Raw genomic sequence first — 14988 nt, 5'->3', positions numbered from 1 at the left:
GTGTGGATCAAGACCTGTACCCGAGACTCACCTAGCTCTCCTTCTCTTGCAGACCACTCCGGACACCGCCCACTGTATATAGTCTCACCCTGTAAATAAATTCACTTACCTTTACTTCCGTCTCCGTGTTTTGGTCTTGGTTTCGCTCTTCTGGACAGTACCTCCCGAGTTATGACAGGAACAAATGAAGGAGAAAGGAAATAATGCTCCAAAATAAAACAGGAAGTGAAGATGTCAAAACAAAACAACAACCAAAAGTAAAAAAAAAAAAAAAAACTACTAAGGAGGAAATCCAATCATCTTATCTCAAACTGATCAGTTCGAAACATCTTGTCCCAAAACAGTCAAAGCAGCTGGCTGCTTGTCCTGAGCCTGGTTCTGGTTCAAAGGGAGTTTCTCCTTTCCACTGTCTCCTATGCTGCTCAAAGTGAAGATTTATCGCAAATCTGTTGGCTTCCTTAGAAAGATAACTTTTACTGACTTTTTATAATGCCTGTGAATGTTTACGTGCAGCGCCCTGAGACGACTTTTGTTGTGGCTTGGTTTTATACAAGTAAACTGAGCTGAATCAATCTGATTTTCACTTGCTGAAGCCAATAAAAGACCAATAACTAAACCTTGGAGGAGGAAATCAAATACTTGGTGATATCCACATATTTCAGGCTTCAGAAATCTCAGCTGAAAGTAATAAAAATGAACGTTTTATCCATGCATATGTTCATTTAATTCCCCACTTATGAGCAGATTACAAATAGGATTAAAATTGATCATTTTTTAAGCCCTGAACATGAACCCCTTCCTACCTTCTGTCTAAAACACACCCCAGGCTGAACTCGGTTCACTCTGTCCTAAAAGCGGGCAGCAGAGCCGCTTCAGGCTGAACTTCCTGAACCAGGGTCCAGTGCGCTGCCGCGGAGCTGCAGGTGTCCCGTTTCTGTGCTCCCTGACAAGGAAGGTAGAAGTGTCAAAACACAGGAAGATGTCCAGGTGTCCTTCCTGATTGTGGGAGGTGCGAGCTGAGCCGGAGGGTCCCTGCAGGTGGGGGTGACGCACCCCTCGCCACCAGTCCACGGCTGAAGCCTTTTCCACCAGCTCGAGCTTCATCTCCCTCCTCTGTTCGCGACCCTTCTGTTAATTTCCATCCCTGTGTGTTATACAACCACCACCCATAAAGTAAAGGCCTCTCCTCTGTTGGTGTGTGTGTGTTTCCTGCTTGTGAACAGTGTAGTGAAGAGCTCATGTGTGCACGCCCCTCGCAGGGCACTCCGGTGGGTGTCCAGAGGTAAAGAGTGACCCTGATGTGTCAGTTCTGCTTAGAAGAATGAAGGGGAAGTGGACCACCGTGACTCACACACACACAAACGCGCCAAAAACCCTCCTCAGGGCTCCAAACCGATCACCACAGCCCACCACACCGAGTCAGAAGTGACGTTTTTTCCTCAAAGCACGTCCATAGGCTTCTATTTTAGGGACCTTTTGCGCCACACTGTCATGAAACCTGCAGGCTCTGCAGAAGTTTCTGTCTCTGTGTGTTTGTGTTTACAGTACACACACACGCACACGCAGCGCGTTGGGGGAGAAGTTCAAGCTCGTCTTCTCACGGCCAGCATGTGTGGCAGACCGTCTGTGTGCTGGTATATTCATTTCACAAAAGCACAGACAGAGAGAGAGACAGAGGGGAGAAAAAAGTGAATCATCATTTGGGCAAAGCTGGACTGTAGGGCATCAACCTTTTTGGAAAAACTGAAAAAAATCAAAAAACTAAGTACACACAATGAGCTGAATGTGTTTAAGAAAAACAAATTCTGTAAAAGCACAAGACGACAGTAAAATGTTGAACTCTTCCACCTTCTCAGGTGACAAATAGTAGAGCTATTAAACGCACACCTGGACCGTCCAGTGCTGTGCAAAAGTTTTGAGTCTCTTCTTCCTTCTTTAAATCTTGCTTCCAAGACGTCAGACCTTCAGGTCATTTGTTTAAAGTGGTACCGATCAAGTTTCAGAGCCTTTCCTTGGACCTTCAGCTACTTTTCAGCTGAATGTTGGTTTGGTTCGAGCCACTTGGCTCCCCAACCTAAAGGATGAATCAGATCCGAGTCGACACGTAACGAACAACTGAGTCAAGAATACGTTTTCAGTTTAATGTTGAGGCGTTTTGTGCCGCGAAGACACAAACTGTTCCCATTTCTTTTATCCAGTCCATAAAAAAATACCAAAGATAACACAGTTTGGTACATAAAATGGTGTTTAAGCACCAATAAAGAGATTCCCAAAGACATACAGTTGATGAATCTCTCAGGTCCTGCGTTTCATAAAGACACGACTTTTTGATATGATCCATCGGCTGTATAGATAGTTTTTTCTTTTTTTTTTTTTTTTTTTTAGGTCTGACACTTCTTTTGTCCTCTAATTGTCTATTTTTTTTACAGCACACACTGCAATATATGCTGTCAGAATCAGGTACAAGGACTGAGTGAAAGAAACAAGAAAAAAAAACACTTTAAAAGATGACAAGAAAGTCTGGCCGATTGGAGGCAAAACATGAAGAAATCTGGTTTGCTTTAAGATCTTTTCAGTTTGGTTTCGTTTGAAATAAATTAACATAGCGTAAGGAAACAAAGAGTCGTTGCTTTCTATAAGAAGAGCTGTTTATTTCATTTGTCGACCAGCAGTTAAAAACACAAACACTGTGAGAACAGTCTTCACAGGTACTTGAAAGTTGTTAAAGTTCGTTGTTTTTTTTTGTTTGTAGAAAAGCTTGATAACGGTGAGATTTAATCAAACCTACGTGGCGGCGCAGAGCGTCCTCTGCGGTTAAAATAAATAAATCTGTACAATGACGAAAATCTACAGGAAGCACACAGGCGACAAGGCAACAAGGGAGGGAGGAGGAGGAGTGTGGCGAAGCTGCGAAGTGCTGACAGCTCACTGCAGAATAAAACGAAGCGGGGCGTTTTTATTCCTTCTTATTGTCTGAATCCAACTGTTAAAAACGCGGCGTTCTGTCGTGCAAAGCGGAAAGGAGCTTAATGACTAAATAGTTTGTTTTATTGCAGGTGGATGGACACACGACTCGGTGAGGCTGTGGATTAACAAAGACAATAAGAAACAAAACTTTTATTTTAAATAAGTAAACATGGTCTGAGTTTAACAGCTTCAAAAAAATAATTAACAATAAATCACATCCTTCTTCTATCTGTCTTTTTGATTAAAACAAAAACACTTCACTCAGAGCTGTAACTTTTCGTTGAGCTGATCGTTCACGCAGGATCAAAGTCAACACGAGCTCCGATCTGTAACTCTGAAGACGGGTTCGCACCGATTTCCAGCAGATCTTGGAGTTCTGTTTCAGTCCCGGTCCAGATGAAGTCAGATCAGTCCCCCTTCCTTCATAAATGTTTGTTTCTGAGCTGCACATTTATAGCAATGATTCATTAAAGTGGTTAAAAAAAACTAATTCAGCTCCAAAAGCCTTTAAACCTTTATTTAAGAAGAGCTGAGGCACTCAGTGCTGGTGCCAAGAATAACTAACTTTATAAGACTTGATTCATTTTTACACAAATACACTAGAGAAATAAAAGTTTCCTGCGGTATCTTTTCTTTTTTTGGATCCCAGTGGGAGAAAAGTTGCTTCACAACGAGCTGGAAGCAGCTGGGAACTCTTCAGTGATCTCTTTTTGTTGTTGTTTTGTTTTTAATGCTGGAACTCCCCCGCTGCAGCCGTCCATCCGTCAGCGCGTAAAGTGACACAGAAAGCAGTGTAGGTTTTCATCTGATCCAGGTGATGATTTCTTTTGGTTGGTCCTTTAAAGGCGGAAGGTTCACAATCCACCGTCAAAACAGGAGTCTGTGTTTGTCGGAGCGTCCGTCGCTCTTTTCTGCACAATCTCCCGGCGATGAAGTTCAGGGGAATATTCAGGGCCCCCCCCCTCCATCCAACCTTTGAACGATAAACATCCACACCGTTAAAAGGCTGAACTTTAGATTCATCGCAAACTCCTCCTGTCCTCTAAGGGAAAAAAACAGTGAACTCAACGAACACGCAGCCCTTTTCCCTGAAGCCGTTTCAGGGAGCCACCATAGCCAGCTAAAAACAAAGAGGGAGCACTCGACATGTGATCCTGTGGCTCAATGGACAAAACAGGATGCAGTCGTCTTGTAGCAGCACGCCCGAGTCGTGTGCATGTTGTATCTGCACCAATAAAGACAAAAAAGGCGTCTGGAATATCCTTCGATAGGTAAGCAACCCTACGATATACAATTTTGCGAAAATTTAGTCACTTTATCAAGAAAAACTACCATCAAAACATACTGACACAAAGTAAATCCACTATGTTCACACTGACAGTTTCTGGTTTTATACAGGAAATGTATAAAATGGTTGCCTTAATCACCAAATGTATCCGATTGGCTGCTGCTGCACGTCGAAGCAATAATTTGGATGTAGAATTAAAGCGCACATCTCCTGATTTCCCTGAAGCTTCAGCTCCTTCCAGCTTGGATCCTTCAACGTGTTATTGGGTTGTTTTTAACGGTCAAGCAAGTTTTACTTTGACGCTAGTATCGCTCCTATATTTGATAAAGACAGGATGTTCCAGGCCTGGATGTTGACAATCTCCTGACTTCTGACTCTCCTCTGCCTCGCTCAGCTTTCACTCTGTTCATTTCATGCAGCTGATATGATTCTACACCGGTCTGTTGAATCTTACAAAGATCTTCTGTATAGATATATTTCAAAGACGGCATGTCCTCTCATTTAGTTGACATTGCTCCTGTTTTGGCCACAACGTCACAAATTCTGATCACACAATGAGCATGAATGCTTGCTCCCTCTCTGGTTTTAGCTCTTTAATAACATACTTTAATGATTTAGCTTTTAATAGTGGAACTAAAGACTGATGTGAGACTTTAGACAGAACTGATCAAAGAATTGGGTCAATCAGTGAAAAAAACTGCATCTCTCTCCCTTTTATGACAAACCCCTTTGAGAAAATAACTTAATACAATAAAATACAACATTTAGGAAGACTTTCCTTACATTTTAATCACATCGTTTTTAGTTAAACATGTTTAAAGTTTGATCGAAAGTTATCAAGAATGTGATCAATCACATTGTTTGTATCAAACCAAAAAAATCCTCCATCTGTTAATAAACTTTACTCGTTTGTCAGCACAGTCAGAATTATTTTATTTCTCCAAACTGAGCTCATTCAAAGAGCTATCTACAACAGGTAAGATCTTAATTATTCATAACCTTTCCACAGAAACCCCTCTTTAAACAGTATGAAGTCATTCAAGTAAATATATTTGATTTATGAGACTAAGAAAATGTGATCAGGATGAAAGGTTACACTTAATCCGCTGGCTTTTCTTAGTTCATATTCATAGTAAACAGTAATCTGATGATATAATTGAATTTTATGCAGCTGAATCTGAACCTGACTGTATTGGATTGAAATCTATTGAACTGAACTGCATGTAATCTTCCCTGAATTAGATGGGTTTGTTGTTTTTGTAGCACACCCTGAAGTGACTCAATGAACTCATAAACTGAACTGAATGAGATCAGTGATGGCAACAACCACTGATCTGACCTTTCATTTCCAAAGACTTGTTTCACACCGAGCTGCGAACCTGATGAAGTCCGCAGAGACGATTCAAAACACATGTGACGGGAATCAAAAGGAATTTCTTTTTAAAGTCGTCCTAGTCGTATTTCTAGTTTTCAATAAGAGTGTGAAAGTTTCTTACCTTGCTGTTGCCGTCGTTGTGTAAGCGTTATCGCACGTCTCTAAAGAGCTGAAACAAACAACGTAGAGTTTTTGATTTAGAGACATGGGAGCAAATAATCACACTGAACCTGGGAGATTTAAATGGGAAGTGAAGAGGCTGAACGGACCGAGAGAAGACAGGTATATGTGTCAGGAAAAATCTGTTTGAGTGTTAGCCACACAACCACACACACACACAAACACACACCACCTTGTTTTCACCAAAAATAAAGAAACCAACTCGTCTATTCATTTCACGTAGCAGACCCGAATCAATAGAAGAATCCTGGAAGGTAGCAACAAACAGTAAAAGTTCCAGCGGGCTGATGCATGTGCCTCTGCTGTCTGCAGCAAACTAATGAGCTGTGTGTGGAAGCTGGAGCAGCAGCAGGAGACGGCAGCGCCCTCGGATCGTGGACATTTGTGTGTCAGAGTCTGAGCACGGAGCAGAGTGATGCGGATGGCTGCACTGAAACCTTCTGCCAGAGAACAGATGGACGGAAGGTGATAGTGATGCTGCCGAACAGGTCCGATTTTCGTGTCGGCGTGCTAGACATCGAGCCAAACAAGCCTACGGCAGCGGCGGCGGCGTTGGCGTTTTTCAAACTCGCTCAAGCTGAAAAAATCTGCGAGCAGATGCGGCGGAACAGCGTTAACCGAAGTTTGCCTGCAGGCGCGAATTCACATCAAAAAGGTGCAATTCTTTTTGTTTCTTTGAGCTTCGGCAGATCTGTACTGGAATTGCTCCTTTTGCAGTTTTATTTACTTGGCCTGCGACACGGAGGCGCTGCCGTCTGCCTCACCTCATACTGTCTGGGTTCCTAAAACCTCCTCAGGTCCGGGCTAATGAAAGGCACGTGCATACATCTCACAAAGAAAAGGGTCATCACATCATTGTTCAAACAGCACAGTTTAAAGAACCCAGCTCCAGTCATGATGACTGAAATCACAGTTAAATCACAGACCAGAGTATTCATCCTGCGCAGGTGGAACCCACACCTCCTGTCACCCTTTAAACACAAGAAATCCGGCCTTTAAACGACAGGACATGTAGTTCTGCCTCTCGATAAGGATCGACATGGAGGGTGTGGACCACCTGATCAGCATGAATGTCTCTGATTAGCCGACAGCTCCAGATCGAGCTGCCCGGCTTGTCCCAAGATTAGTCCCCGGCTGATTGGCAGATTGACTCACAGCAAGCGGGTCTTGGCTGAAAGCTGCTACGCTGTTCCGCATCTCATTCTCACTGCCGCGCAGCGGTATCAGCGACACGTTACCGTGACGCGTGTCTGGCAGCGTGCGGATCACCCGGGTCCGCTGGAGTCCGTCCTGAGGCCACATGTCGCCGTCGTACTGAAGTGGGGACAAACGAAGACACGGAGACGGGGATAAATAAGAGACTAAACAGCCTGATGCCACAAAAGAGAAAAATCATGTGTCAGGCCAGTTAAACCGTCCCGCTGAGGGACACGTCATTCAGCCGTGATCACAATCAGCAGCAGTATAGATTACGACTAGCTGCAGCAACAGATCCATGAATTTCAAATTGCTGCAGATATTTTCTCCAGCATGTCTGTGAGACGTGTGTGTGTGCGAGGGAGAGAACACACACCTGAATACTGAGAAATGTCGCGTACCACTCCCTCATTTCTGACTGGCTTTCGCAGCAGAGGTACCTGCAAATAAACAGACGGTGATAAGGTGAGCCACGGTGTGCGGCGACATCAGGACCCGGGCCGTGAGGCTGAGAAGCGTTTTAGAGTCGCAGAAACATTTTGGGAAAACAGAACGACGACGACGACGGAGAGGTAATCAGAGATATTAGGGGAAACTGACGTGCTCTCTCCCATAGCGCTCCGTGGCGACGCCGCAGGAGTAAACACGGAGCGCGACGGTTAATTTGAAAGAAAAACACTGATTAGGACTTTCGGCTCCGTCTGCCCGCGTCCGTTAAAAGAGTTTGTGTCTCTAATGACTTAATGTGAGCACATTTTATGCCACTCGGGTCTCCGTCCCATAAGCCCCCGCGAGTCATCGGCCACGCTGTGACGCTGAATAAACAGGCTTCATTTATGCACTTACTGCCGTAACCAGCACAGGTTTCGACTTTAGCAATCACTCAGGCGCCCTCCGCTGAGACGCAACAGTGACACAAACAGTATGCAGCGTCGAGCGTGGACCCCAGCTTTAATGCGGCGCACACGGATCTCCTCCCTGCGAGCAGTTTGCCTAACAGAGCTCATTAGTGCTCGGATTTAAAAAGAACAACATGTATTCATACAGCCTCGCATCTGCAACGACTTGTTGTTTTTCTGCGTGCAATTAAATACCAGCCGACCTACGACATTAATGAGCTGTAAATAATTTTTTTTAAAAAACTGCTTTCTATGACATTCTGGAAAGGAGGCTGGAGTGCAACTACTGCAAGAACGGTGCGAGAAATTAGTGAAATAAAAAGAGAAATTTACAGATGTATGAAACTAAAGGGGATTGAGGCAATAAACGAAAAACACGCAGCATCGTTACGCGCCGGTGGAAAAGTTAAATTAGCTCAGCGACTGCTTCTAAACTCCGCTTCAACCAGATTTTCTGTAAACCTGCACTAAAATCAAAACTTTCCAACCTCCGATTAGAGTTTCTGCCCTTTAGTTCGTCACTTCCTGCTCCTTGACTCTTTAAACTTTCTGACTCTTTCTCTCTTTTGTTCCAAGGTGAGTTTCTAATAGGACAAAAAAAAGGAACAAAGAAGCTGAACAAAATGATTATTTGGCCCACAGCGTGACAAGGACAGGGAAGATGTTCTCTGCTGTCAACAACGGTGTGACGGCCACACAGACATTAACACACAACCTGTGTGTGGATGAACACACATTAGCCACGGTAAGGCTCTCCGTTTTGCATCGGTGCATCAACACATAAAAGCGGCAGATGTCCTTATTAAAAATACACACAAAGCAGATGTTTAGGAAGAAAAAAAAGCACCCTGTTAGATCATTTTTAACATTTTGCGTCGGAGAAACATGATTTATATGTGAATTATAATGAGTTAAAAACTCCAAACCTTTATCATTTGTTATAAAATTCAGCTCTGATGGCTTTAGTAGTACCAGCGACAAGAAACCCTTTTTTTTTTCCCCTCCACACTTGACTTTATTTTTTGCCCAGAAAGCAGATCGTCTGCCTCTTTCCTCCCTGCTGACGAGAAGTCGGAGCACATCGACTGCAGGGAGTAAGTAACAGCACATAGCACCGCTGTCATATGTGTGAGGTTTTAGAAACGTGTGACCTGAGATACAGACTGGAAAATAAAAACAGCTATTCAAAGCCACGTTCTTTTTTTGACAGGTCACAAAGTCACTGAGTAAAAACTAAACTATTTGACTGACATATGAACATAATCAGCTCCATTGTTTTGAGATGAATCTAATTGTGCCGGCTGGCCTGAATTGCAGTGAGGGTGGGCATCATAACACTCTGTCTTACGTATTTTTAACACGCTGGATTGGTAACTGTGCACCACATCAGCTTTGGTGCTACACAAGCACATCCCTAATACACACAAACACACACATTTGGAGGGATGCAGACCTGGATCAGAATAAAGCCACAGTTATACTTTTTCCCCTCTAGGTGGAGCCGACCTTTCAGACGGCTCCCTCATGCAGAGATCTGACCCGTTTACCCCGCCTAAGGAAAAGCCTGCAGCTTCCTCTGATGTTTATTATATTTGCATGCATATCATAAATATAATTACGCCGCCTGCTAACATGTCAGAACGACTGAGTGAGTTCGAACTGAAACCAGGCACCTCTGTGTGCTGCGTAGTGTCTTCGCTGGAGGAAGGAAACAGGAATAAATTTTAAAAAAATACATTTTTAGTACTGAAATATGTTTAAAATTCCACTGTTCTTAGGGGAGGGGGTCTAGAAGCAGTACTGAACCAAAGTCATCAGAAAAAAAATGAATAAATCAGAAAAGTTGTAATATGAAATAGAAACACGTCCTGTTTTCTCATGCGCCAGTTTGCAGTTTAGGAAGAAATTATAACAAATCTAAACATGTTTCGGAACAACTGTATATTAAACAACAACAAATATGCACAAATCTAAGGTATTATAGCAATTAAGCACCAAAACTATTTAAATCCTTGACACAATGTGGAGGTCTGGCACGAGCAGCGTAGTAAAGTGCAGACATTAGATCGATTAGTGGATCAGCTACTCACCACTGCTGCCTCTCTGGTTTCTTGCTCTCATACACCACTGTCAGGCCCCAACTGAAAACACACAAAGATAAATACAAAAAATAACCTAATGATTCTTTTCAGAGTCAGTCATTAGGATTCATGGTCTTAGTCTGCCCCCTAGTGGTCACTGACGATATTTACAAGACTCAGGAACTGTTTTAGAGTTACACAAAATGTATTTTATACATGCATAATTAGGCATGTAAATTACATAATGTCTAATTAAATATATTGTAATGTATTTGTCGCACTGAAAATTACTGAAACCATTAAAATGCTCTTATGTCTAAAAACGGTATATTCATATTAAAGCTCCTATAAATAAGCCATTTCTTTATTTACTATTTAATAGCCACATGTTTGCTCACTGTGTGGGAGGACGGAGTTTCTTCTTGATTCCTAAGTAAATCTTCAAGCTTTTCACTGGCCATTCTCTATCTGGACGGTTACTCTGAGACAAAAACAACAACAAAATCACTGATAAGTTTGAGATTTAAAGTGACTTAAAACAATAAAGACTTGACCTGTGTTTGACTCTTACTCTGACATCCTTGTACATTCTGAGCGAGGTGACGTTGAGAATGAAGTATCGTTCGTGGAAGTTTCCCGTGGACAGCCCCAGCCCTAAGATGCTTCTTTCTTCTCTGAACTTCATTATCCCGTGTTTGGCGACGTCCACCTTATTGGCTGGGAGGCAGAATGAAAGATTTAAGAGCGAACAGGAACACAAAGCAGTGGAAATGGTTTAGCAGGAAAGATTTTGCAAGTTTTACTTAGGAAGCTCATCATAGCCTCTATATCGGGATGTTTCTTGATCAGTAGACGGGAATCGGCCCCAATGGAGTGAAGGATGGGTAAGACTCGCTCCTGATAATGCAGAGGGCGTTCTGAGGAACAGACAAGGACAAAGAAAGGATGACGTAACTGAGCGCAAACTGAAACTATTACATTACATAATAAACAAAAAAAGGAATTTAAATATCATCAAAGCATCAGCATGAGCCAAGGACAGATGAGGTTTGAAAACCGGTCTTCTGACTAGTAACGGGAAATCAGAGGAATCAGCTGAGCTTTACTAGCATCGAATGACGTTTCCTGGTAAAAAAAAAAACCAACACAGGCGGAGCACATACCAAACTCACAAAGGAAAAACCACAGCAGCGGATCTGCTGAGTGGGACTGTGTTGTCACAAGGGAACAGGCTTTATTATTGGCAAATCAAGCTGAGTACAGAGAACCTCACAGGGTCTTGTCCATTTCTGTTGTTTGTTTTCATCAGTTACTTTTAATTTGACACAGCTTGTATTTAGTTGTACGAATCAGCGACGCTTTCCAAAGCGGAGGCCTCCTTCAACTCTCAACAAAAGCTGAATAAATAACTTTTATTTGGAGTTGACGCAGTTCTTTCAATGCATATATTATTACTCTTAGAGTAAAATATAACTCCAGGACTTCCAGCAACCAGAGTGATATTACCTGATCAACTACCAAAAAAATAAAAGCGGACCAAGGAATGATCCCTGAGGCACATCACATCGCAACTGAACCATTGATGGTGGCCATCTCCCCCTCTTTGTATTTTTTTCTGCGCGTCTCACCCATTTCCTCTTTGTCACAGACCTCCCAGCAGCTCCAGTAATCTTTTTCTCTGACTAGGATGTTACGTCGGTCCAAAACCCCACATGTCAGCTCTGCTGCAGTCATGGAGCCAGGGACCTGAGGGGAAAGAAAACAGGAACCAGAGTTTTATCAATTATCAACACAGAAGAGGGAACTGAATGTGCTCGGGTACTGCGACACTGCAGGTCTGCACACGAAAAACAAGCTGAGCACAAAAAGCAGTAAAAACGTCATTTGGTCAAATCGAATTTTACTTTGACGAGTTGCTCTTCTGGCTCCGTTTCTTGCAAGTACACTGTACAGATGAAGTGGCCATCGCCTTCTTTTTTCTGAAGTGGCTAGAGTACACACATGCAGAAAACATATCAGACACAGAACAGCAGCGTGTAACATCATCAGTATGATGGAGAAAAACCTACAGACACTCGGTCAAAGGCTGCACACGTTTGATGCATTTGAAACAACATGGGACTGAAAAGCTTCAGTTCAGTAGCTTCATAAAACAAGTTGCATTAATTGTTTAGGAATTACAGACATGACTCGTTTACACTGTAGCCCATAGACTATAACAGGCTTAAAACTAACTGAGGCTGTTGTTTATGTCAGTTTTCATTTTAGTTTCCCTCCCTCATAGACAGCTCTTTAAACAACATATCGAAGAGTCTGAAAATCTTTGATTTATTTTCAAGTTGGATAAACCTGAAGGCTGCAGACAACTGCACAACTACACCAGACTTTGGAAAAAGAAAGGCTGTAGTTCCTAACAATAAAGTAGTTCAACCCAGAGAAAAGCTGGTAAAGTCTTTAAAACATTCAATGTTTAAAAGAAAGGCTTAAATTGTGTTTTTGTTTTAAGTGTGTGTGACTCACAGGGAATTTTGTGGTGTGTGTGTTTCGCAGGTCAATGATGGCTTTGATCTCGTCCAGCTGCCGGTTTAGCTGCTGTTCACTCACCTACAAAACCAGAACGGACTCATTCATTCACTCAAACGAGGCATCAACCATCATTTTAAAACCCTTGTGATTAATGCACTCTGTAATTTTTTTTTTTTCATTCAGAAATCCTGATCCTCATTTGGAGGTGGTCTCTCTTGGGATACACAATTTGACGATGGCTATAAAAATGTCCTCCCGTGTGACAGACCGACCTCAAAGATGAGTGTGTAGTGCTGTATGAGGTCCTCAATGGCGCGACCAGCCGTGTAGTCCTTCCCATCGGTTTGGAACAGAGTGGGGCCGAACACTATGGCCAGGTTGTGGAGGTTCATCTGGTTCAGCTCGGAGTAACGCTGCACGCTGAAGCACAGAGAGCAAGAAGTAAGTGTGTGTGCACGCAGAGATACGCAGCGAGGTCAGTCGGTGTGCGTCAGCTTCTTACCAGTAGAGGTGGTTGATAAGAGCTTGTAGTGTAGCCTTGTTGACACGAGGAAGTCTGTCCAGCAGGCGCTTGTACTGTCTGATTTTTTCGTTTTCATCCTGAATGCCTGGAGTACAAAACAATGAGAAGAAGAAAAAACAGAAATATATGAAACTAGCAGTCTTTGGAAAAAAAGGCATACTGCCTACTGTTTTATAAGGTTTAAACAAAGATCTTGATCTGTTGGTGCTCAGAGTATGTGCTGGGGATGATTGTCAGCTACTACTACACCAGATTTTAGCTCAGTATCTGTAAAACTGGCCGAGTGGCCATTAGTAGCTGCAAAAGTCAATTAGCAATTTGGTTGACTCCAAGAGTTAAAGGTGTTTAAATATACATCCAAGGATTATTTTCTAAGACTTTTATTAAAATCCATCCAGTAGTTTATGATATATAGTTTGCTAACTAACAAACAAACAAACACACACACCCATACACACACAGGAAGTTACATTATTGCCTGCTTTTCATTGCAGCAAGTTATAAAAAACAAACAAACAAATAAAAAAAGAAAGGTGTTCAGGTTTTGGGTCACAAAGGAGCAGCAAATTTATCTCCTGACTGATTTTTGAGTTGTTTCGATAGCAGGTAAAATGATGGGGAAACCACAAAAAGCTCTGACTGAAGTGTTTGCAGAAATATTTTAGCAGCTAGCATCCATCCTCTTTTCTGTCAGTTTGAATCTCTGAGCTCAGGAAGGCGTTAGAGGATCCCTAAGAAGTCTTTTGTCCCGAGCACAATAACTATTCTTAACCAAACCAAATGATAATGTTCACCTATGGCATGCAGAGTGTTTTATTTTAAGCACTAACTGTTGATATTTTGATTGTATGAATGTGTTTTAATTTATGGCTGGAGAGCCGAAGGAAAATTTCCACATTTGTGGACAATAAAGTTTTATCTTATCTTGTCTTATTATCAGAGCTTTCACAAACGTTCTGACGCCCAACAACACAATCCAAACCTATCGGGACAACTTTTAAGAGTAAAAACATTCCCTAAATTGTCTTCAGAGCGGTTTTGGGAATAATTCCATCCCGCGCAGGATCCATAAGCTAAATGCGAACGAGATCTGAGCGTCTCACCAGTGACACTGAGCCACGTCTTGGCGTCCTTCGATGTAAACAGTCCCTCTTCTAACTCCCTGAAGAAGCGTTTGAGCGCGTTGGAGACGTCGTCCACCTGATGCTCTCCTTCCTTCAGGCGAAGACTGCGAGCGTCTTGGCGGAATCTGTCGCACAGAGCTGCCACGCGGGAATTCACACCACTCTTGCGATAAATTCCTTCTGACATCAAACCTTAAAAAAACAACAACAACAAACAAAAACTTGACATATCTTAAAGGATTGCATATCATCCACTTTAATGCCTGTGTTTTAACAGTTTTAATAGGTACACAGAGCACCCTCAAACACTTCTCTTTTCTTTCACACACAAAGGGGAAGTATGATCCTGCATAGATTAAAATAATAACCACTGATTCCACAATACTGCATTATATTATTATTTCTTACTGTTGAGTCTAACCAGCATCTAATGAAATCCTCTTACATTAAAACTCAGAAGTTGGCTGGAAATGGAAATGCAGTAAAAAACAACACATGTGAACAAAAAATAAACCCATCTTTGAGCTTTCAAGCTTTATAGTTGATCTTAAAAAGTGTCTGGCTCTTTACAGGTCTGTTTCTATCAAATGTGTTGGTCTTTTTTTATTCTTTTTTTTTATTTAACAAGGAAACCCATTTTCCAAATGACCTGCAGTGGAAGTAATTACATTTTGTTCTGGGTGACTAGGAGCACAAGAAGTGTGTGGAAACAATAAATAAACATGCAGCACTTGATCACATGGTGAGGGATGATTACATTAGTCACAGCATGTAGATAAATGCTGGACCTGGAGTGTGTGTGTGTGTGTGTGTGTGGGGGGGGGGGGG

General features: G+C 42.4%; 1 protein-coding gene and 1 long non-coding RNA gene across 7 annotated transcripts in view; one reads left to right on the top strand and one right to left on the bottom strand.

Annotated features, from left to right (window-relative positions):
• Nucleotides 1-2630: 2630 nt before the first annotated feature.
• LOC108240482 (arf-GAP with Rho-GAP domain, ANK repeat and PH domain-containing protein 1) overlaps nucleotides 2631-14988 on the bottom strand; it is a 55724-nt gene continuing 43366 nt past the window's right edge. For all 6 annotated transcript variants that reach the window (XM_037979217.1, XM_037979223.1, XM_037979220.1 and 3 more), the window contains 14 exons: nucleotides 14140-14352; nucleotides 13016-13121; nucleotides 12786-12933; nucleotides 12508-12591; nucleotides 11892-11975; nucleotides 11616-11733; nucleotides 10791-10904; nucleotides 10559-10704; nucleotides 10386-10468; nucleotides 9997-10047; nucleotides 7384-7447; nucleotides 6966-7124; nucleotides 5752-5799; nucleotides 2631-3940 (listed from right to left, as the gene is read on the bottom strand). In XM_037979217.1, the coding sequence (XP_037835145.1) occupies nucleotides 5779-5799; nucleotides 6966-7124; nucleotides 7384-7447; nucleotides 9997-10047; nucleotides 10386-10468; nucleotides 10559-10704; nucleotides 10791-10904; nucleotides 11616-11733; nucleotides 11892-11975; nucleotides 12508-12591; nucleotides 12786-12933; nucleotides 13016-13121; nucleotides 14140-14352 (1391 nt within the window). In that variant the 3' untranslated portion in view covers nucleotides 2631-3940; nucleotides 5752-5778. The remainder of the gene's footprint in view (nucleotides 3941-5751; nucleotides 5800-6965; nucleotides 7125-7383; nucleotides 7448-9996; nucleotides 10048-10385; nucleotides 10469-10558; nucleotides 10705-10790; nucleotides 10905-11615; nucleotides 11734-11891; nucleotides 11976-12507; nucleotides 12592-12785; nucleotides 12934-13015; nucleotides 13122-14139; nucleotides 14353-14988) is intronic.
• Nucleotides 8540-9797, top strand: LOC119617636. The gene is made up of 3 exons (XR_005233971.1): nucleotides 8540-8651; nucleotides 8937-9000; nucleotides 9402-9797. It is a non-coding gene; the product is annotated as an uncharacterized LOC119617636 (long non-coding RNA).

Source organism: Kryptolebias marmoratus, linkage group LG2, assembly GCF_001649575.2.
Source record: "Kryptolebias marmoratus isolate JLee-2015 linkage group LG2, ASM164957v2, whole genome shotgun sequence".
NCBI lineage: Eukaryota > Metazoa > Chordata > Actinopteri > Cyprinodontiformes > Rivulidae > Kryptolebias > Kryptolebias marmoratus.
Note: the sequence above shows the minus strand (reverse complement) of the source record. Positions and strands in the feature narration are given on the sequence as shown.